The 23,219-nt window shown below is 44.2% G+C and overlaps 1 protein-coding gene and 1 pseudogene across 1 annotated transcript; one reads left to right on the forward strand and one right to left on the reverse strand.

Annotated features, from left to right (window-relative positions):
- Positions 1-1,631: 1,631 nt before the first annotated feature.
- Positions 1,632-2,923, reverse strand: LOC144227412 (UMP-CMP kinase-like; annotated as a pseudogene).
- Positions 2,924-14,518: 11,595 nt separating this feature from the next.
- NANOG (Nanog homeobox) lies at positions 14,519-20,117 on the forward strand. Its single transcript, XM_077758970.1, has 4 exons — positions 14,519-14,669; positions 17,385-17,650; positions 19,162-19,248; positions 19,731-20,117. Exons 1-4 carry the CDS (start codon positions 14,519-14,521, stop codon positions 20,115-20,117), a joined length of 891 nt encoding a protein of 296 aa, XP_077615096.1.
- The last annotated feature ends 3,102 nt before the right edge of the window (positions 20,118-23,219 follow it).

Here is a 23,219-nt window from a genome sequence, read left to right on the forward strand (position 1 = left end):
CCCCAGTGACCCCGTCCCAATCCTTGGAAGCAAAAAGATGCCCTGTCATACAACATTTTGTAAGTTGCAGTGAAACAAAGCCTAAATTTTCTCTTTTTTTTTTAATTTTTTTTAATGTTTTATTTATTTCCAGGAGAGAGAGAGAGACAGCGTGAGCAGGGGAGGGTCAGAGAGAGAGGGAGTCACAGACTCCGAAACAGGCTCCAGGCTCTGAGCTGGCAGTCAGCACAGAGCCCGACGCGGGGCTCGAACCCACGAACAGCGAGATCATGACCTAAGCGGAAGTCGGACGCTTAACCGACTAAGCCACCCAGGCGCCCCAAAGCCTAAATTTTCTTACCGTTCTATAGGAAATGGTCAGTGGTTTGATAAATACTAAAATACTTCTCGGAATTCATTTTATGAATTTGTTAATCAAACACATTTGGCAAGAACTGACCACACAAAAATTCCTTTGGGATTTGGTCCACAAATTCACTTAAAATGTTGGAAATTTAAAACCTGCAAGAAAACAAGGGAGTGGAAAATCCCTAATCCTAACATGTTGTAATTACTAAAGCGATATACACACAGACTGAAGTTCTGCTCACAGAAGGCACAAACTGTAAAAGGGATTTGCTTTTTGAGGAAAAACAAAGAATTAGCTGATATCCTTCTTTGTTTTGTTAGCTAAGATGAAGTTAGACCCGAATTCATGATCTACTCCTATGACCAAAAAAAAAAAAAATCGAAGATAAAAGTTTAATTTGTCGGGACACCTGGCTGGTTCAGTTGGTTAGGAGTCTGACTTTGGCTCAGGTGATAATCTCCTGGCCCTTGAGTTTGAGCCCTGCATTGGGCTCTGTGCTGATGGCTCAGAGCCTGGAGCCTGCTTCGGATTCTGGATCTCCCCCTCTCTGTCCTTCCCCCACCAGCACTCTGTCTCTCTCTCTCACTCTTTCTCTCTCAAAAATAAATAAACATTAAAAAATTTTTAAATTTGTTTTACTACATACTTTCCAGCCATTAAGTAAGACATAATTATGAGGGGCGCCTGGGTGGCTTAGTCGGTTAAGCGTCCGACTTTCGCTTAGGTCATGATCTCGCGGTTCGTGGGTTCGAGCCCCGCGTCGGGCTCTGTGCTGACTGCCAGCTCAGAGCCTGGAGCCTGTTTCAGTCTGTGACTCCCTCTCTCTCTGACCCTCCCCTGCTCACGCTGTCTCTCTCTCTCTCCTAGAAATAAATAAAACATTTAAAAAAAAAAAAAGACATAATTATGAAAGATTAAAACTGCCTTCAAATGGAGTTGTAATAGCAGCTATCAAAGCAATATTCACACATGATTTCAAGGATGCTTTCAGGTTTAGAGTTAGCTTTCTTTGTCAGAAATGTTCATAACTTCTGGCACAACTGGGAGGCTCAGTCAGTTGAGTGTCCCACTTCAGCTCAGGTCATGATCTCACGGTGTGTGGGCTTGATCTCACGGTGTGTGGGCTTGAGCCCCGGTGTGTGGGTTTGAGCCCTGTATCGGACTCTGTGCTGACAGCTCAGAACCTGGAACCTGCTTCAGATTCTGTGTCTCCCTCTCTCTCTGCCCCTCCCCCGCTCATGCTCTGTCTCCTTCTTTCTCAAAAAAATAAACATTAAAAAAATTATTTAAGAAAAATCTTCACAGTTTCATTAAAAACTTCATCAACAAACTTAGGAGCATCTATTTTCTTTTCTTTTTTGCTTTTTAAATTTTATTTATTTATCGTGAGAGACAGAGAGCATGTGTGCGTGGGGGAGGGACAGAGAGGAGATAGAGGGAGGTTCCCAATCAGGCTTCACACTGTCAGTGCAGAGCCCCCACGTGGGGCTTGAACTCATGAATGAAGGGATCGTGATCTAAGTCAAAATCAAGAGTCAAATGCTCAACCAACTGAGCCACCCAGGCCAGAGGCATCTATCTTTTTCGACTTTTCTCCATCTCTTCATATCAGTCAATCATTGGTTTTGTTGCCTGAAGATAAGTCTGAATTCTCTTTCCAGTTCTCTCTGTCGTCATCACTTCTACCACTACTCTTTCTCCTCTCAAGGTGTCTTCAATACAGATCTCACTATTATAATCCAAAGACAGAATGAAAGATCCATCTGCCTTCCTGTCCATGGTCTGGTTCCAACCTTGAAGTTTGTCTTAATTTCTTGGAAACGCATCAACCAAGAATTCTATTCTTCTGAGCGAGGCAGCTCAGTATGGTTATCTGATCCATTTTCTTCTTTGACAAACTGATGGTTATCTCAACTGGCACACTCTTTCCATCTATTTTTTTTAATGTTTATTTACTTTTGAGAGACAGAGACAGAGCGTCAGCAGGGGAGAGGCAGAGAGAGAGAGGGAGAAATAGAATCCAAAGCAGGTTCCAGGCTCTGAGCTGTCAGCACAGAGCCCGATGCGGGGCTCGAACTCATGAACCAGGAGATCATGACCCAAGTTGAAGTCAGACGCTTAACCGCCTGAGCCACCCAGGTGCCCCACAATCTCTCCATCTTTAAGGCACTTTTCAGTGAGTTCCTCATTCTGTGCATCTGGGCTCTTACCTTCATCACGAAGAAGTTCCCCTGCAGATAGGTATGTGTAGCTGTTTTTCTCTCGGGCGCACTGTGTCCCCTTGCCAGCACCAGGACTACCCAGGACACACATGACCAGTGGTTTCCCCATGCAGTGAGGACAGAGGAAAAGTGGCTAAGGGTCAGCAGCCGGAAGCTAAGGCCCAGGACTTGCCTCAGAGGCTCAGCACACACCACGTCTCAGCCCGACCCTGAGCGGGGCGGACAGCACCAGGTATGATGACATCTCAACTCACTTCCCTCCTTTGTACTCCTGCTGGGCCTCACACGCATTCATACTCCAGTGCCATAATCTTCTTAGTGCACGTGTTTGTTCACATGGCTTCTTTCCCATACTACGCTATAAAGCACTTTGGTACAGGAAGCATGTGTAATTCATTTCCTTCTCCTAGCACTTGACATCTCAGAGATGCTTAATAGATATTTGCTGAGTGAATGAATTCATGGATTCCCTAAAACTTAGCTTGCATAGAGAAAATAATAATGGCTAACATTTATGGAGCACTTCTAAAAACCCAAGTGCAAATCTGATCAGTTTGTATTATCTCACTCATTGTTATTTATGGAAGGAAACTGAGGCACAGAAATGTGAAACTTGTCACAAATAGCTAGTGGGGAGAATGGGGATTCAAATTCAAGCTGGTGGGGGCGCCAGCCTGGCTCAGTCAGAGTTGGGTGTGGAGTTTACTTAAAAAAATTCAGGGGCGCCTGAGTGGCTCAGTCGATTAAGCCTCAGAGACTTAAGCCTCCGAGACTTTGGTTCAGGTCACGTTCTCACGGTTTGTGGGTTCAAGCCCGTTGTCAGGCTCTGGGCTCTGTGCTGACAGCTCAGAGCCTGGAACTTGCTTAGGATTCTGTGTCTCCCTCTCTCCCCACTCGTACTGGGTCTCTCTCAAAAATAAATAAACGTTAAAAAAAAAATTCCGTTTGCCTTACTTTACATCTAAAACCCAGAAGAAGTTGCCAAAGGTCTAAGAGACATTGGATTTTGAGATTGTGAGCCTGTAACAAAAATGCAAGCTGGCCTTCTGGGTGCTGGAAGGCATCTCCTTCTATTTGGGTGGTTGTCACTTGATCTGCATACAGAAGTAAAACAATTCATCAAGCTGCACAACTTGAGATTTCTTAATTCTATGCAAGTAAGTTCTCAATTTTAATTAAAGAAATAAAAATAAAAAAGCTTTGCTTCATCTTGCCATAACCCTTTCTAGTACATTCAACAAATGCTTCCTTAAATTTGAACTCCTTTTTCAACATCAAACTCTTTGCCTTAACCTTAAACTCTTTTTCACAGTTAACCTTATTTACTCCTGGAAGGCAGGGCACTTTTAGCACCTCTTCCTCTAATCCTTTTATAATATTACAACACTCGTGTCCGGAGATATTCTGAGTAAAATATTTGGATGCGGTATTTTGAGAGTTAGCAGCTTTATGCCATCCCACTACCAGCTAANTTCCTCATTCTCTCACACCTGCTGAGAAACTGAGGGGCCTAGTTCTCTTCTGGGCCAATTATTCTAGAGCAGTTTTCTCCCTTGGTAATTTTTTGGTAGACTGTCCTTAGGTGTGGCTCCTCTCCCTGCGGGCTAGCCCAGGATTCCCTGTTTACATTGGGTCAAGATCCCCCGAGGGTAGGGTGGGAAAGGGAGTAACGCCTTGATACCAAAGTGTTGCTCAGGGTCAAGGCTCTTTGACAATTCCCTTTGCCCTTGAGAGGTCTCCACAGGGAGACCTTAGAATTTGCTACACATTCGAATTTAGTTCTTAAATATTAAAAGCCTTTAGTTAGAGCAAACCGGGACAAATGCAAAATAGAACCACAGGGAAGAAGTTGGTTGGTTTGAGGGGATTTTTTTTTTTTTGAGAGTTTTTGTAATTCACCAGTTTTCTGAATATCAGTGTTTTAACCACAGGAGCTGATTCATTAATTCAATAAATACGTATTGAAGGGGTCCTGGGTGGCTCAGTCGGTTGAGCCTCCGACCTCGGGCTGAGGTCATGATCTCAAGGTTGGTGAGTTCAAGCCCCGTGTTGGGCTTGCTGCTGTGAAGCAGAGCCCGCTTCAGATCTGTCCCCTTTTTTCTCTGCTCCTCCCCAGCTTTCTTTCTCTTTCTCAAAAATGAACATTGAAAAAAGGATTTAAAAACCTACGTATTGAGATTTTTTTTGCTACTGCTATGCACTGTATTCTAGAGCACTGGTTCTCAAACTAGTGGGTGCACAAACTAGAATTACAGATTCCTGAAAGACTGATTCTTGGGGGCACCTGGGTGGCTCAGTAAGTTAAGCGTCTCACTCTTGATTTCAGCTCAGGTCATGATCTCACAGAACTGTGAGATCAAGCCCGTGTCCGGTTCAGGGCAGACAGCTAGTAGAGCCTGCTTGGGATTTTCTCTCTCTCTCTTTTTCTCTTTCTTTCTGACCTTACCCCGCTAGCATGCACACACACTCTCTCTCAAAATAAATAAAACTAAACTAAACTAAAAGACAGATTCTTGGGTCCCACTCCCAGAGATTCTGACTCAGTAGATCTGGGATAACACTGAGCCCATGATTTTGATTTCTAACAAGCCCTCAAGTGATGCTGATGTTGCCAGAAAGGACTATACTTTGAGTGCATTGCATTAGGGTATGGTAATAAAGCAGCCCTTATGGAGTTATTATTCCCGTCAGTTATTATTATTCCAATAATAAGGGACTTATGAGAAAGGGATTGTGGAAGGTGAAGCCTGATCTGTATCTTAAAAGATAACTAAGGAAGGAGCTCCTGGGTGGCTCTGTCAGTTAAGCCTCTGACTTTGGCTCAGGCCATGATCTCAAGGTTCATGAGTCCGAGCACCATGGTGGGCTCTGTGCTGACAGCTTGGACCCTGGAGCCTGCTTCGGATTGTGTGTCTCCCTCTCTCTCTGCCCCTCTCCCTCCTCTGCTCACTCTCTTTCTCTCAAACATCAATAAACATAAAAAAAAAAAAGTTTTAGTTAAAAAAAAGTAAGGGAGGGAAAAAGGCTTAAAAAAATAACTAAAAATGAACCAAACAAAATGCAGGAGGGAAGCATTTAGGACAGAGGGGGGGATTGCTGGGGTGGAGCATTTGCCAAAGCTTGGAACAGGCTTAAGAGGCAGGCAGAGGGTCAGTCAACTGCGTGCTTCCTTAAATAGCGCTTCAGTAGAGGGACAGTAAGGCTGGATGGAAGGTGAGTCACTGCGGCATGCAGCTGGTTCAGTGTGTGCAAGGTTTAGTGCAGGTGTACAGAGGTCTGGGCAAGATACGGTGCTTGGACAAGTGTCAAGTGAGGCCATTAAGATGGCGGCCCGAATAAGTGTTCTCACAGAGTTATTGACTGCCTGCCTGCACAGAAGTTTGGGTGGTGGAAAAAGAAATCAGTGATGTCTCACATATTTTGCAGGGTGAATATTTTTTAAGGTTTTTCAGAGGGCGGGGGGCGCCTGAGTGGGTCTGTCGGTTAAATGGCCGATTCTTGATTTTGGCTCAGGTCATGATCTTGTGGTTTGTGGGTTCACCCGCTGTGTCGGGCTCTGTGCTGACAGTGAGGAGCCTGCTTGGGACTCTCTCTCTGCCCCTCTGCTGGTCGTGCTCACGCTCTCAAAAATAAATAAGTGAATAAACATTTTTTAAATAAAGATTTTAATTTTTAAGCAATCTCTACACCCAACATGGGGCTCAAACTTACAACGCTGAGATCAAGAGTCACATGCTCTTGTGACTGAGCCAGCCAGGCACCCCTCTTGGGTGAATTTCTACAGAACTTCAAAACTTGTGCTCATGGTAAAGTCACTGATGAAACAAAAGTGGCCATGAATTCCTTGACCTGGGTGAAAGATATATTATGAAGGCTTATTATATTACTCACTATCCAAGTGTGAAGTTTTTCATAATAGGTTTTTTTTAGGAGGAAAAACATGTGATTTTGCTCTTCTTGCTCTAACTGGCAAAGTAAGTGGACATTTTGCTTTTGTAATTGCATTTGTGATCTCTAAACCAGCAGCCCTGGTGATGTGGTTCCCATTCATAACACAGGTAAACTGAGAGTTATCCATCTCCCAGAGGAGCCAGAAAGATGGATTGTTCGTTGCAAATTAAGGTGGACTTTTTTAGAAGAGCTTCAGGCTCACTGAATACAGTTTAGGGGACTTGAGGCAAAAAGCATTGTTGCTTTTTAAAGATTACTACATTGAAATGCAATTGAATATTTAAATATAAGGAAATGGCTCCTACCCTCTATTTGCTTACAAAGTCCTAGTTCTCATTTAAACCCATTCCTTCATCAGCAAATAATGATCAAGTATCTATTATTTTCCTGGTAATTTTCTAGCAGGTACTTCTCAAACAATGGCATGTTAAAGGATCACCTGGAGAACTTAACTTTTTAAAAAAAATATTTATCTTTGGGAGACAGAGGCAGAGTGCAAGCAGGGGAGGGGCAGAGAGAGACACACACACAGAATCTGAAGCAGGCTCCAAGCTCTGAACTGTCCGCACAGAGCCCCATGCAGGTCTTGAACCTGTGAAGCACAGGATCATGACCGGGGCAGAAGTCAGACAGTCAACTGACTGAGTCACCCAGGCGCCCCAAGAACTTAACTTTCTAAACAGATTCCCAGTCACCTCCACCGCAGATTCCTATTCAGTAGTTCTGTGGTCAAGCCCGCCTATTTGTGTCCCTAACAAGCTCACAAGTGATGCTGATGACAGCGGCCTATGGGCCACTACGCTGAACAAAACTGGCAAAAATAAAAATAATAGCCCTCATGTAGCTTATATTTTATTTTATTTATTTTTTTTATATTTTATTTTTTTAAGATTAAAAAAAATTTTTTTTACATTTTTAAAAGTTTATTTCTTTATTTTGGGAGAGAAAGAGAGAGGAACCAGCAGCAGAGGGGCAGAGAAAGAGGGGAACACAGGATCCAAAGTGGGCTCCATGCTGATGACAGAGGGCCCAGTGTGGGGCTCAAACCCACAAACCATGAGATCATGCCCTAAGCCGAACTCAGCCACTTAACCGACTGAACCACCCAGGCACCCCAGTTTTCAGATTTTGTAGTTTTTATTTAAGGGGCGCCTGGGTGGCTCAGCTGGTTAAGCATCTGACTTCAGCTCAGGGCATGATCTCACAGTTCGTGGGTTTGAGTCCTGGGTCAGACTCTGCTGACAGCTCAGAGCCTGGAGCCTGCTTCGGGTTCTGTGTCTCCCTCTCTCTCTGACCCTCCTCTGCTTGCATTCTCTGTCTCTCAAAAAAATGAATAAACGTTAAAAAAAATTTTGGGGGGCACCTCGGTGGTTCAGTTGGTTAAGCATCTGACTTCGGCTCAGGTCATGATCTCATGCTTCATGAGTTCGAGCCCCATGTTGGGCTCTGTGCTGACGAGCCTAGAACCTACTTTGGATTCTGTGTTTCCCTCTCTCTCTACCTTTCCCTGGCTCTCCCTCTCTCTCTCTCTCAAAAATAAATAAACATTAAAAAATCTTTTTTTAAGTTTTTAAGTAATCTCTACATCCAACATGGGACTGGATGTTGTGTGTGGATGTTGTGTAGTGTGTGTTGTGTAGTGTGTGTTGTAATCTCTACACACAACGTGGGGCTTGAACCCATGACCCTGAGATCAAGAGTCACAGGCTCTTTCAACTGAGGCAGCCAGGTGCCCTTTAGCTTATATTTTAGTTGTAGGCAAATAGAAGATGATAGACAGATGAGAGGTGATATAGACAGTTAGTAGATAGATCAAATACATATTGTGTCAGATGGTGACAGTAGCTCTGAAGAAAAATCAGGTGGAAAATGGTAGGGAGTGCGGGACATTATTGAGAAGGTAATATTAAGGATGTAAAGGAGTGGAGAGACCAAGCTGCTTAGATTTCTAGGGGAAGGACTGATTGGGAGAGATAAGAATGATAGCAAAGGGGACGCCTGGGTGGCTCAGTCGGTTGAGCATCTGACTTCGGCTCAGGTCACAATCTCATGGTTGGTGAATTCGAGCCCCGCATTGGACTCTATGCTGACAGCTCAGAACCTGGAGCCTGCTTCGGATTCTGTATCTCCCCCTCTCTCTGACCCAAGCTCACACTGTCTTTCTTTCTCTCTCAGAAATAAATAAAACATTTAAACATTTTTTTAAAAAAAGAATGATAGCAAAAGCCCTGATTCTAGAGATTTCCTGACTTGCTCCAGGATCTGTCAGGAGGTCAGGTTGGAAGGGTAGGGAATGTAAGGTGACGGGACAGAATTAAGTCCAAGGCCACAAGAGGGTCTGCATCATCCAGGAGGACTTCAATCTGTGACTCTAAATGTGAGAACGCTGAAGGAGGATTTTAAGGAAAGGAATAGCTTGATATGACGCGTCTTAACAAAAATTCATTCTGGCCAATATGTTGAGACTAGGTAATAGGAAGGCTAGGATGCAAACAGAGACCAGTTGGGAAGCTACTGGAAAAATCCAAGGGTAGACGGTGGTTTGGACGGAGTGGTATCTTAGAGATGCCTGAGAAAAGGTCAAATGTAGCTTGATTGGCACACCTGCTACACGGCACACCTGGTTTCAATCCCTGGCTCTCTTGTGACATAGGCAGTAACAACATAAATAAAGGTTCTTTAAAAGAAGTAGCCATGGGGCACCTGGCTAGTTGAGTCTGTTAAGCATCAGACTCCTGATTTCGGCTCAGGTCATGATCTCACGGTTTGTGAGTTCATGCCCCGCATTGGGCTCTGCACAGTGTGGCGCATGTTTGGGATTATTGCTTTCCATCCCTCTCTGCCCCCAACCCCAAATAAATAAACATTAAAAAAATGAAATAAATAAAAAAGAAAAAGAAAAGAAATAATCATTTCTTGCTACTCTGCTGGTTCTCTAAGCCCTGGCCCACAGGATGATCAAAATTCACTCCCACAGGGGCACCTGAGCGTCTCGGTTGGTTAAGCGTCTGACTTTGGCTCAGACCATGATCTCGTGGTTGTGGTTTGGTTGTGGTTTGTGAGTTTGAGCTCCCGCATCGGGCTCACTGCTGTCAGCGCAGAGCCCTCTTTGCCTGCTTCAGATCCTCTGCCTCCCTCTCTCAAAAATAAATAAACATCAAAATAAAATACTCCAACAATTGAAGAAAGACACATTGGAGGACACAAAAATTAAAAGAAAGAGGACATTGGGTTCTAGATATATTTTGAAGGCGCCATCAACAAAGACGGCTTAAAGGTTTTGGCCTCAACAACGAAAAATATCAAATTGTTATACACTGAAATGGAGACTCTAGGAAGAGCCTGTCTAAGCAGAAATAGGGGGAGTTTGGTTTTTGAAATCTTAATTTTGTGATGCCTTATAGAAATCGAAGTGGGGATGTTAGGTAGGCTGTTGAATATATGAGATTGAGTTTGGAGACTAGGTCTTGGTTAAGGATGTACATTTGAAGGTCAAAGGCATATAGATGGGATTGAAAGTAACAAGACAGGGTAAGATCACCAATATGGGGAGTAGAGATAGAAAAGAGGTTTGAGAACTAAGCTTTGGTATGTTTAGATGTAAGGGGATGAGAAGAACCAGAAAGGAGACAGAGAGAACCATCAGGCCAATAGGCAGAATGCCAACAGAGTACAAACTAAGGAAAGGAGATTCAAAAAAGTTTGTCAGAGCACCTGGGTGGCTTAGTCAGTTAAGCGTCCAACTTAGGCTCAGGTCGTGATCTCACAGTTCATGAGTTCAAGCAGGAACATCCTCTGTCCCCCTCTCTCTGCCCCTCTCCCGCTTGCATTCTCCCCAAAATAAATAAATATTTTTTTAAAAAACTTAGTTTCTTTTTTACTACTTGTCTACTTGTGGTCACTTCATTACCTGTCAGGTGTCTTGACCCTATTTTAGCATGACCCANTTCTTCACTGGGTTGTTTGTGTTTCGGGCGTGTAGTTTGATGAGTTCCTTATATATTCTGGATATTAACCCTTTATCTGATATGTCATTTGCAACTATCCTTTCCCATTCCGTTGGTTGCCTATTAATTTTCTGGGTTGTTTCCTTGGCTGTGCAGAAGCTGATCCATTACTTTTTTCTAAAACAATAATAATAATTAACAACAGTAATAATTATTATTTTCTGAAAGTGTTCATTTTCTAGAATTCCCTTCCCTATGCTCTCAACAATTTTCCATCTCGGTTCAATCGAAAATCCTCCAGGAAGGCTTTGCCGAATCCCCTCCCTGGCCACACCTTCCCTAGTTTGTGCTCTCTTAGAATCTAGTACATACCTCGTTTTGATTTTTTTTTTCTTTTCAATACTCATCACAGGACACACTGTCTTTTTTTTTTTTTTTTTTTTTTTTTTTTTTTTTTTTTTTTTTTTTTTATTTTTTTTTTTTTTTTTTTTTTTTGGCCAGTTTTGATCTACTGTTAAACTGTTAGCTCCTCAAAATTAAGAGGATGTTTAATTATTTCTTTTCTCTCTAGCACATGATAGGTACTCATGAATTATTAGTTGAATAAGCAATAAATACACACATACGTCTGTACATATGTAGACAAGAAGCAGGTACTTATAGAATGGGTTTATTAGCCAGAGTGAAACCATGTGAAGAGGAAATAGGAGCAGAAACTTATATGAGAATTAAGTGAAGAGAAAACAGGTGAATGCCTCTCAGTTTGGACAGACCCAAGTCAACTGAAATGGTCAATGGGTGCAGGGTAAAAACAATGATGAGTCACTAATAAATCCAACGACCCCACCACTGATACATCAATTTCACGTGTGATGTATACACTATGCCTGAAAACTGAGGGGCAATGAAGTCTATATTTATAGTCTTGATGATTGTCACTGCCTCTGTTTCACGATAGGTCAGCAAAACCTGGTGTAAAGTTGGGACACCTATGCTCTGAAAAGATTACGTCACCCAATGTACATTTCTTACCTTGAGAGTGAAGAAGAAATCTTATCTGAAAAATACTTTTCATTTTTAACATCTAGCTCTTTTTCTCATCTCCGTCCTAAGAAAACAAAATCTAAAATCACATTTGCATTTGTAGCCCTGGACTCAGGGTAACACACCCCTCCTCCACCCCCACAGCCCACCCCAACAATTCCTAGGTCTCCAACACCTACCTAAGCATTCTCAACCTTATTCAAATTGCTTTCCTGGGCAAAGAATGTAGTTAAGTCTGCCTTCTAGCTAACCAGCCCCCTTCCCTTTGGTCTTTCTCTCCGGAGGCTCTGACCCTGGATACAATAAGACACAGATGGGGGATGGGGTGGCTTCAGCCCAGGCTTTCATGCAAAGGCCAAAGAACAAAGCTTCTGGTGCCTGTAGTTTAGAGAGCTGAGGGCAAAGTCAGGTTTTTGGTGGTCTTGACTGTGCTCCTTTCCCAGCTGTGCGAATTGAGAGGCAGGAAGCTAAGTTTTCCACTTTTTAATTTACTTTTCTGCCAGTTTTTATTGAGATGTGATTGACATGTGACTGCATTCGTTTAAGGTACACAGCATAATGAACTGATATATGACATATTGCAAAATGATTACCACAGTAAGTTCAGTTCACACCCATCATCACATTCCCTTTTATAAAAGAAATCATATTCTATGGGGCGCCTGGGTGGCTCAGTTGCTTAAGCGTCCAACTTTGGCTCAGGTCATGATCTCACAGCTCGTGGGTTTGAGCCCCGCATCGGGCTCTGTGCTGACAGCGTGGAGCCTGGAGCCTGTTTAAGATTCTGCATCTCCCTCTCTCTGTCCCTTCCCAACTCATGCTCTCTGTCTCTCAAAAATAAAAAAACAAAAACAAAACCAAAAACAAAAAAAGAAATCATATTCTATTTGTAATGAGACAGAGCCTGTCTGCCTGAGTACCCTGGGTACCCACCCACCTTTTCCTTGACGCTCCTGTTGGTATTCTTTTCCCCTCCATTAGGATGGTCTGAAAAGACAAGGAAAAGATCACATAGAATTTATCTCCACGCTCTGGTCCCCGCACGGAGACCATGCTCACAAAGTGGCATCCCCGAGTTATGAACAAAACTCAAAACTCTCTTTGCGTGGAAGCAAAGCCACCAGCTCCAGGAGGTGGCCCATGCAGCAGAGAGTGTGGTAAAGGTAGTCAGCCTTGTAGCACAGAGAAACATGCAGCTGAATTTGCTAAGGGTTTGCTTTTAGCAGTGGGACATTGGAAAAGAGGAGGAAATATTTGGCTTCTCCAATATTACTTTTTTTAATGTTTATTTTTATCTTTGAGAGAGAGAGCAAGTGGGGGGAGGGCACAGAGAGAGGGAGACACAGAATCTGAAACAGGCTCCAGGCTCCATGCTGTCAGCACAAAGCCTGACCTGGGGCTTGAACTCAGAACCGTGAGCTCTTGACCTGAGCCGAAGGTGAACACTTAGCCCCTGAGCCAGCAGGTGCCCCAAGTTTCTCTAATACTGAATTAGGGAGTGGGGAGGAAAATGGAAAGCTGCAGACTGTTATCTTGGTCTATAAATATGGCACTGCCAGACACCCAACCCTAAAAACTGCTCCTTTGGAAAACTAACTGAAAATAAGCAAAGAAATAAGTTGAGCCTGGGGTGGAGTAGGTTTGCAGGACAGGACACTATTGCCGGGCCAGAGAAGGAAAAGCTAATGTAAAAAAGAGCCCGAGAAGGGAAAGAAAGGCCAGAAGAGGATGTTTGCTTAAGAAGAGATGGGAGGTCAACACCGGTTCCAAAAGAAATTCGTCACGTATGCGTCGGCAAATCCGTTCCCAGAAACACCGTTGGCTTAGAAAATGTTCTTCTCTACCTCCCTCTTTTCAATTGGGTTGGTTTACAGGTCAACAGATTTCATTATTTGACATCTAGGAATGTCCCAGATAAAATAAGAAGGGGGTGCTCAATCTATCATGTTGTTCGCGGGATTAAAATAATAATCATGACAAAAAGGTAATTTCAAACCTGGAGGCCATGGGCATAGGATAAAGATAAAATTTCTATTAATAGCCCCCATTTGTAGATCACTGAGTGTCCACTACTATGAGGATTTAGCACTTTATTTTTACAGCAACACAGAAAGGTACAGATGAGGAAACGGAGTCGAGATTCTATCCAGCAACGTGTGTGTGAAAAACCACTGAAACTTTTTCCAGGCTGATGGCGTGTGCATAATTACCTACAGGGCACCAAAGTCGGCAGTGCATCCGAGGACCCCGGGTCCCTTCCTCTGGCTTTTGTTAAAGGAGACAACAGTCCTGGGGGAAAGACTTGGCCTGTGTCTCTGAAAGATGCAAAACAAGAAGAAAGCGTTGAAAACAAGTCCTTTTTTTAACATCAACTGAGCCTCAGCAACATACAATGTGTGTTTTATTGTGACTAAGGAGGCTCAAGAGGAAACAAGACCGACTGTGGTTGAAGTTTCCGCCATACTTAGCTCTATGTTGAGATCCTGAGGGGTCTTAGATCAAGATATTAATTGTCCTAGTGGGAGATTCAATCCCCCGAGGTAGCCTCAGGTGCATCTTTGATTTTAAACGATGGAACCGTGGTGAACCCAGAAATCTTGATTGTTGGGTTTACTTTTTCTCCCAGGTTCTGTGACCCCAGTTTTCCCATTCCCCACCCAGTCTGGCCTACCCGGCAGCTACCTTTTGCATTACAATGGCCTTGGTGAGGCTGGCAGACAGGATTAACTGGGAACTCACGAGGGTGTGTGTGGGCGTGGGGCTGCCGGGAGGGGCGGGCCTAAGGATGGGCGAGCTTTCCTTATAAATCTACGGCCACCAAAATTTTCACCTTTTGCTAAATTGGGTTGGTAGGTTCCTGGCTATCAAGTTCGGTGGTGACACCACTTCATCCCGGCTTTCTGATACTCTTAGATCTGGAGATCTTCAGGTTTCTCTTAAATTCTTCCATCTGGACACATAAGCCTGTATCTCCCTCTCTTTGTCTCTTCTCTCAACTTAGCAACATGAGCTCGGATCCAGCTGAGCCCCAATCCCCACCTCGCCCCGAAGCACCCGGTTCTCAGGATGCTCCTCCAATGCCTGAGATTTATGGGCCTCAAGAAAATTACGCACCCTTGCAAATGTCATCCGCTGAGACCCCCCCCACGGAGACCGGTAAGAGAAAATCCATCCTTGAAAGGCTGATTTCCTGGAGGGAGAGTGAAATTTTGAGGGGAAGGGTCATTTCGTTTCCCTCATGAGCAATTACAGCCCGTTAATAGAAGCAGGTGGCATCTATTAATCCACTCAACACCTGTCCCAGTTGTAACTTGGTGGTGTGTGCCCTTTCACCCAGGTCCCAGGTAAGAGACAAGGGCCACAGGACACCTCATTTCTACTGCTCACTGGATATTTGAGAGGTTACGTGCATAGGCACTGTGGAAACCCAAATGTGTTGTGATCAAGGGGTTGATGTATACATCTTTTAAAAAAATTTTTCTTAATGTTTATTTTTGAGAGTGTGAGCAGGGAAAGGGCAGAGAGAGGGAGACGCTGAAGCAGGCTCCAGGCTCTGAGATGTCAGCACAGAGCCTGACACAGGGCTCGAACCCACGAACTGAGAGATCATGACCTGAGCTGAAGTCGGATGCTTATCCAACTGAGCTGCCCAGTCACCCCTTAACGGGCGGAGTGCTGAGCACAGTAAATATTACTATTAAGCCAAAAGTCCTAACATCACAGCTAGGGGTAGGGGATGTGGTGAGCAACATCTTTTTGATTTTCGGGGTTTCAAGGAGTGCCAGAAATGACGTGGCTAATTCTGAAACTCACCTTGTTGAAATGTTCTACCTTCCTACGATAGCGGCAGCTGGCTCTTCCTCTTTGGCTCTGTGGGTGTTAACTAGGGCGGTTCTGAATTTCTGAGAGCCTGCTATGCTCACGTCTCCTATATCCTGAAGAACTGTTTGCCCCATTTTATGGTAGAAGACCCCAGAAGGTTTAAGCTGCTGGCATTCAGTGGCTAGAGCCCAAATTCGAAACCCAGCTGGGCTTCTAAATGGTACCCGCAGGTGCGGGGCAGGATCAGGACACTGTAGAGGCGGCACCACTTTTTTTGTCGATCAATTCGGCGGTGGTTGTTAAGCCTGAAAATGTAAACAAACTTTTACCCAAGAATAACCACTTTCTAGATTTATGGTAAAAATAATCGATTAAAAACTCTTTACATGATGATACCCCTAAAACTAAGCTGTGGAGAAGGACTAAGAACTGCTTTATTGCAGTGTTAGATTTTAATGTTCCCCTGTTTTCCTAAAACTTGATGTTAATGGCCTTTTACAATTCCAAACGTTGAAAACAGCACTGTATGGTGAGAAATTGCTTGGGAATGAGCAAGTGGGTGTGTCCTCCTCAGCAAGCCAAGTGCAAGTTTGTAGAGCTCATTTTTTAGGAGATGCCTCCACTGCGTTCATTGGCCTCCCCTCCTTTCCTTTGATCTACCTTTCAAGAAGCACAAGATTGTGAATTGCTGCCCCGGAAAGCCTGTCTCTATTCCATCACTAGGGTAGAAATTAAGAGTTTAAATGGCTACGAAATCTAAGCAATATAATAGTTGCTTTTTTATTTGGGAAACAGTGCAAGTGGGGGAGGGGCAGAGAGAGACCGCGACAAATATCCAAAGCGGACTTGGTGCTGGACAGCAGGGAGCGCAGTGCTGGGCGCTGGAACTCACCAACGGTGAGATCCAGACCTGAGCTGAAGTCACACACTTAACCGACTTGAGCCACACCGGTGCCCCTGAACTGTGGATTTTAAAAGGTCTCCAGAAACTGATCCTACACTATTATTAAATATGATGTAGGTGATGATCACGTTTACAAAAGGGAGTTAGGAAGGGACATGATGGGGGGGGATCTCCCGTGATCATCCCCACCTTTCTGAATAGCCACAGCATGGGCTCTTGAGCATCAATTTGCAGTAGAAAGCTTTTGTCAAAGAGGCTTGAGGGGCACCTGGCTGGCTCAGTCCGTCCAGCATGTGACTCTTGATCTCAAGGTTGTGAGTTCGAACCCCATGTTGGGTATAGTGATTACCTAAAAATAAAATCTTGGGGCACCTGGGTGGCTCAGTGGGTTATGTCCAGGATTTCAGCTCAGTTTGTGGGTTGGCTCCCCCAAGTCCCACCCAGGTGCTCAGGTCATGATCTCACAGTTTGAGTTCAAACCCGCATCAGCTCTGTGCTCAGAGCCTGGAACCTGCTTCGGATTCTGTGTCTCGCTCTCTCTCCGCCCCTACCCCACTCTCACACACACAAATACACACACTCTCTCAAAAATATTTTTAAAAAATTTTTAAATGTTTTACTTATTTTTGAGAGAGAGAGAGAGAGACAGCGTGAGCAGGGGAGGGTCAGAGACAGAGGGAGACACAACCTGAAACAGGCTTCAGGCTCTGAGCTAGCTGTCAGCACAGCCCGACGTGGGGCTCGAACCCACGAACCGTGAGATCATGATCTGAGTGGAAGTCGGACGCTTAACCGAGTGATCCACCCAGGCGCCTCTCAAAAATAAAATAAGCATTAAATAATTTTTTTAATAAGTAAATAATAAAATTTTCAAGAAAAAAAGTTTGAGTCTCATTCTGCTTCCCAACAAATAAGCTATTGGCCTGTCCCTTGGGTGTAAGATGGTGACAACTAGTACGATACTGGATTGGGCATCCCACAAAGATTGGCAAAGTGTTCAGGGGCACACAAGAGTTAAATTTTTACTTACTCTCTGCTTCCGAGGTTTTGAGGACTCTAAAAAATGCTTTGGCAACCATACAATTTGCAAATGTGATTTGCTATTTGAAAGGTTTTAGAGAAAAGTATCGTTTTACTCCCAACAGTCTCTCCTCTTCCTTCCTCCATGGACCTGCTTATTCAGGACAGCCCGGATTCTTCCACCAGTCCCAGAGTAAACGTGCTACCCACGTGTGTGGAGGAGGTCACGATGAAGAGGGAAGACCCAACTCCGGGCAAGAAACAGAAGATCAGAACCGTATTCTCTCAGACCCAGCTATATGTACTCAATGACAGATTTCAGAGACAGAAATACCTCAGTCTCCAGCAGATGCAAGAACTTTCCAACATCCTGAACCTTAGCTATAAGCAGGTAGTTTGCTTCATTGTTCTTGCAGTGCTTAACGAAAAGGCTCATTTGCAGATGAGCAGTCCAGCGTATGTGTGCTCTGTGCTTCTGTACCCCCTACAAATAATTTTCATAGGAAAGTAGGGTCTTTGTGGTGTTTTGCAACCAATCTTTTTAAATGTTCTATTGTGTTAATATGCCATGATTTATTTAACCACTTTAACCTGTTGCACAAGCCAAAATTGTGGGAATGCTGCCAATTTTTCCTTAATCAAAGGAGGTATATTTATTAGTCCCATCTTCCAGGTTAGGAGAGCCACTAACCAACCTCTCCTCATTTTCTTAAAAATTTTGTCTTTATTTTGAACGACCGAGACAGCGAGCAGGAGAGGGGCAGAGAGAGGGAGACACAGAATCTGAAGCAGGCTCCAGGCTCTGAGTTGTCAGCACAAAGCCCAATGCAGGGCTCGCAGGGCTCACAGGGCTCGAATGCACTGTTATGAGATCATGACCCAAGCCGAAGTCCTACGCCCAACCGACTGAGCCACCCAGGCGCCCCTACACTGCTCTTCATTAAAATAAAAATGGAATCTCTTGTTTGGTGTGCATTTGATTCCTAGGGAGGCTAATCATTTTTCATATCCTTGCCTATTACTCAGTCAGATACTGTATGGTTTTCTTTCTTTTTCTTTTTTATAAGAGACTTAAAAGAATTTTTTTTAATGTTTTATTTTTGAGACCGAGACAGAGCATGAGAAGGGGAGGGGCAGAGAGACAAGGAGGTACAGAATCTAAAGCAGGCTCCAGGCTCTGAGCTGTCAGCACAGAGCCCGGCGCAGGGCTTGAATCCACGATCCATGAGATCATGACCTGAGCCGAAGTCAGACGCTTCACACCGACTGAGCCACCTAGGCGCCCCCTCCTCTAAATTTAAGTTGTGTGCTGCAGTATAACTTGATATTTTCTGACTAGTTAGTTGTCCTTGTGGTATATTTCATAATTTTTGTGTGCTTACAGGGGAAGCTTTTTATTGTAAGCAAAGTCCCTTTGACAGACTACCGGCATGGGTAAACTATGAAAAGGGAGATAGGTAGACATTTAATGTGAACTTTCTAGAGTAGCTGGGTCTTCTCAAACTGGTTGGATTCATTTAAAATTTTTTTAATGTTTATTTCTGAGATTGAGACAGAGTGCGAGAGGGGGAGATACAGAAGCCAAAGCAGGCTCTAGGCTCTGAGCTGTCAGCGCAGAGCCTGATGTGGGACGTGGGGCTTGAGTTCAGACTGTGAGATCATGACCTGAGCCGAAGGTGCCCCTGGTTGGATTTATTTAAAAAGCAGCCAACTGACCTGAGGGACATTCATTCACAGTCGACTGTTTCAAGAGAAAGGACCAGAAGCTTCAGTTTCGTTCCTGAGCTTTAGACGGTTGTAGTCGTCAAGGGGGGAGAGATTGTTAACACTGTTCACTGGTGCCCAGTACATCCATATTGCTGGTGTTTTATGTTTGTCTTCCTGTCATCTGTTTCTTGGTAGGTTAAGACTTGGTTCCAGAACCAGAGGATGAAATGTAAGAGGTGGCAGAAAAACAACTGGCCAAAGAAGAACAACAGTGCCGCTCCGGTAATGGGAAACTCTTATTTTCCTCCTATCTTTTCTTTTTCTGAAGTAGGCTCCATGCCCAATGTGGGGCTTGAACTCCCGAACCTTAGATCGAGAGTCACACGCTCTATTGACTGAACCAGCCAGGCACGCCACTGCTTTCTGATTTTCTTTTTTAAAAACTTTATGTTTTGTTTATTTCTGAGAGAGAGCATGAGCCAGGGGAGGGACAGAGAGAGAGGGAGACACAGTCTGAAAAGGGCTCCAGGCTCTGAGCTGTCAGCACAGAGCAAGACGCGAGGCTTGAACCCACGAACCGCGAGATAATGACCTGAGCCGAAGTCGGATGCTTAACCGACTGAGCCACCCAGGCGTCCCTGCTTTCTGATTTTCAATGGCTTTTTTTTTTTTAGTTTTGCTCATTGCTAAAGCATTAGAACCCCAACCACAGACCATCCTGATTTTCCTTCTGGTCTTTCAGTTAATCTACCATTCTCTTCCAGAACAGCTCTGCAACTCCAGAATACCCAGGCTTCTATTCCTATCACCAGGGCTACCTGATGAACACGTCCGGAAACCTTCCAATATGGAGCAACCAGACCTGGAATGGCCAGTCGTGGGGCAACCAGACCTGGAACGGCCAGTCGTGGGGCACCCAGACCTGGAACAGCCAGAGCTGGTGCCCCCAAGCCTGGAACAGCCCGCTGCACGGCTGTGGAGAGGAATTTCCGCAGCCCCAGGTCCAGTTCCAGCAAAATTCCGTCAACGATTTGCAGTCCATCTTAGAAACGGCTGGGGAAAGCCACAGTGTCCTACAGCAAACCACTAAGTATTTTAGTACCCAGCAAATAATGGATTTATTCCCAAATTACTCTGAACATACAGCCTGAAGATGCAAGACAATGCGTATATTAATCAGGCTCCATTGGGGGTGTGGCCGTATTACTTGTAGGATTTGTCTGTTAGGGTCCTGTATCTCTGCCTTGATATTGTTTATTCCGTCAGTCAAGGCGGTGCGGTTGGAATCTGATCAAAGAGGATTCCGTAGCCTCGGCTGCTATGCACAACATGCACACAGGCTATAGATAACTAGATATAATACGAATTTGGGTGTTTTTAGGCTCCAGAGTTGAACCTCAAGAATAGGAAGTAAACCTACAAAGACGTGTTGAAGGATTATTTGTGTTTTCTGAGGCTGGGAGGCTTGTTAACAAGCTCCGTTGTTAGGGTGGAGGGTGAAGTTAAAACCTCGTCACGGATTTCCTCTGCCCCCTGTGCTGCTTTACCTACAGCTCCCAACTTGTTCGTTATTCCAGTAGTTGTAGAAAGTGGTTTTATATTTTAATGTATCGTGTAATAGGGCCAGTTTGGCCGGTGGTTTATAGGTTTAAGTACAAATAAATACCCACTTTATCTTTTAGTTGTCTCTACCCTGATTTCACCAGTAGCTCCAGGACTAAATATCTTGAGTAAACATGGGTCTTTATCAGAGTCTTTTGATGTCGGATGGACCAATTAACTGAAATCTCTGAAGATTCTGCTAAGAGGCTGCTCTTAGAAACCAGTAGAGGGACAAAAAAAGAGTAAAGAAAAGGTGATTATACAATGCTAGGTCACTGATCAACTTGACGAACTTATTTCCTCCTTGTGTGCATAATAGTATTGAAACAATAAAAATGGTTATTTGGAGTTAAAGAAGAATACCCCTTCTGGAAGAACAGGAGCAGAAAAGTGATACACAGAGCTCCTGGGTTTGTAAAGAGGCTTAAATAGCAGCCAGGGAAGAGGTAAATAATGGAAGGTAGAGATGAAGAAGGAGGGGGAAGGTGTAACACACACAGGGAATGTGTCCACTCTGCGGGACAATTGTACCCTGCCAGCAAGAACTGTGATAAGCTTTTAAGACATTTTTTAAATGCCAGCTTTTATTTAAAAAGGGACTTGTTAAATTTATGGGCCAACTTCAAAGCACACTTCAAGAGTTTTAAGGTATAAATCTAGGGACAACTGGGTGGCTCAGTCAGTTTAGGGTCCAACTCTTGGTTGCAGCTCAGGTTGAGCTCAGGTTTCTGAATTCGAGTCCTGCATCGGGCTTCCTGCTGGCAGTGCAGGGCCTGCTTGGGATGCTCCTTCCTCTCTTTCTGCTCCTCCCCTTTCTTTCGAATAAACTTAAAAAGTATAGGGGCACCTGGGTGGCACCGTCCGTCGGTTAAGCCTCTAATTCTTGATCTCGGCTCAGGTCGTGATTTCATAGTACGGAAGTTCAAACCTCGAATTGGACTCTGCTTGGGATTCTGACTCTCCTGCCCCTCCCCTGCTTATACTCTCAGAATAAGAAAGTGTAAATCCACAAATACATTTATGTTAACATAAATTGGATCAGAGACATGTTTAAGTTCTGAGGCTACTTTGAAATAGACTTTATTCCCAGGAAAATTCTGTTCTCCCCGCAGGAGACGCGAAGCAGGCATGACTAATACTCCCTTTTATGATCTTGTTTCATCCCAAGTTGACCTGAATCAGGGCACGGCTGCCACCTTGCCCCATGGCAACATCCACTTTCTGAACCAAACCTGCGGAGAAGGAGCAGTTTTCCTGGTCGTTTCCCTCATGGTTTTTCCCCAATTTTCCAACGTTGCTGCGCGACCATCCAAGCTACCTAGACATTGACAAGAGCCATCAGGGATCACTTCCGCCTACACCTAAGGACAACTATATTCTTTTCACTTGTCAGATAGTTGAGTTTCCTGCCAAGCACTAGATTATGAACAGTAGGTCATGAAAACAGAACCATTGATTGGACAATAATAGTACATGGAATCTCTAAATCCCCACTTTTTTAGCTTTGTTATTCAAGCAGATTGGAGTAGGACTTTTTTTTTTTTTAATGGTTATTTTTGAGAGCACAAGTGGGGAGGTGCAGAGAGGGGACAGGATCTGAAGCAGGCTTGGTGCTGAGAGCAGAGAGCCCGATGCTGTACACACAAACTGAGATCCTGACCTGGGCCCAACTGAGCCACCCAGACACCCTGAGTATGACTTTCTAAAAGCATAATTTCACTGTTCTGCCACCTGGGTTTTTCATTTGTTTTAAATGTACTGAGTGAAGGAAAAATTCTTAAATTGAGATGAGAGGGTTTTGTTTTAAGATAATAGGTCACTAGGACCCTGGATGGCTGGCTCAATCAGTGGAGTTTGTAACCCTTGATAATCAGCTTCCTGAGTTCAAACCCCATGTTGGGTGTAAAGCTAACTTTTAAAAAGGAGGCACCTAGGGTTAAGTGTTCGACTTTGGCTCAGGTCATGATCTCCCGGTTTGTGAGTTTGAGCCCCGTATTGGGCTCTGTGCTGACAGCAGTGCAGAGCCTGCTTTAGACCCTCTGCCCCCCTCTCTCTGCCCTTTACCCTCTCTCATTCTCAAAATAAACTTTTAAAAAAGGTAATATGTCACCAACATTTTTACGAAATCCCTCGCTCTAGAACTAAATGCACAGAACGCATTGCCAATACATATGAGGAAATACTAAAGGGTGGACCTGAACCTAAGACCTTGGGAAAATAAACCTTTATAAAGTGATAGTCTTTTTTTCTTTTAAATTCTTTTTAATTCTCGTTTTTTTTGAGAGAGAGAACCCAAGTTGGGAGGGACAGAGACAGAGGGAGACAACAGAAACTTAAGCAGGCTCCAGGCTCTGAGCTGTCAGCACAGAGCCCAACGCAGGGCTCGAACTCACAAACCGCAAGATCATGACCTGAGCCAAAGTTCGATGCTCAACCGACTAAGCCACCCAGGCCCCCAAAGCGATAGTCTTTAGAAACTCCAAAGTTAGCTCTCCAGTACTGAACCTTATTGCTCATGACTATGTTTTTATACCCTTGGTGGCTGCTTGTTTCTGCTTTGGATTAAGTTGGGCTATAAGACCTTGGGAAGAGGCAAGGGAATGGCTAGGAATTAAAGATGGAGAGCGTCAGAAAGAACACCTGTTCTAACT

Source organism: Crocuta crocuta, unplaced genomic scaffold (genome assembly GCF_008692635.1).
Source record: "Crocuta crocuta isolate KB4526 unplaced genomic scaffold, BGI_CrCroc_1.0 scaffold72, whole genome shotgun sequence".
NCBI classification, from domain to species: Eukaryota; Metazoa; Chordata; class Mammalia; order Carnivora; family Hyaenidae; genus Crocuta; species Crocuta crocuta.

Bases quoted from the DNA above. Each gene is read 5' to 3' on its own strand.
- NANOG (XM_077758970.1), top strand. From the start codon at position 14,519: ATGAGCTCGGATCCAGCTGAGCCCCAATCCCCACCTCGCCCCGAAGCA. The intron at 14,670-17,384 runs GTAAGAGAAAAT...TACTCCCAACAG, and splicing joins GACCCCCCCCACGGAGACCG to TCTCTCCTCTTCCTTCCTCC. The intron at 19,249-19,730 runs GTAATGGGAAAC...ATTCTCTTCCAG, and splicing joins AGAACAACAGTGCCGCTCCG to AACAGCTCTGCAACTCCAGA.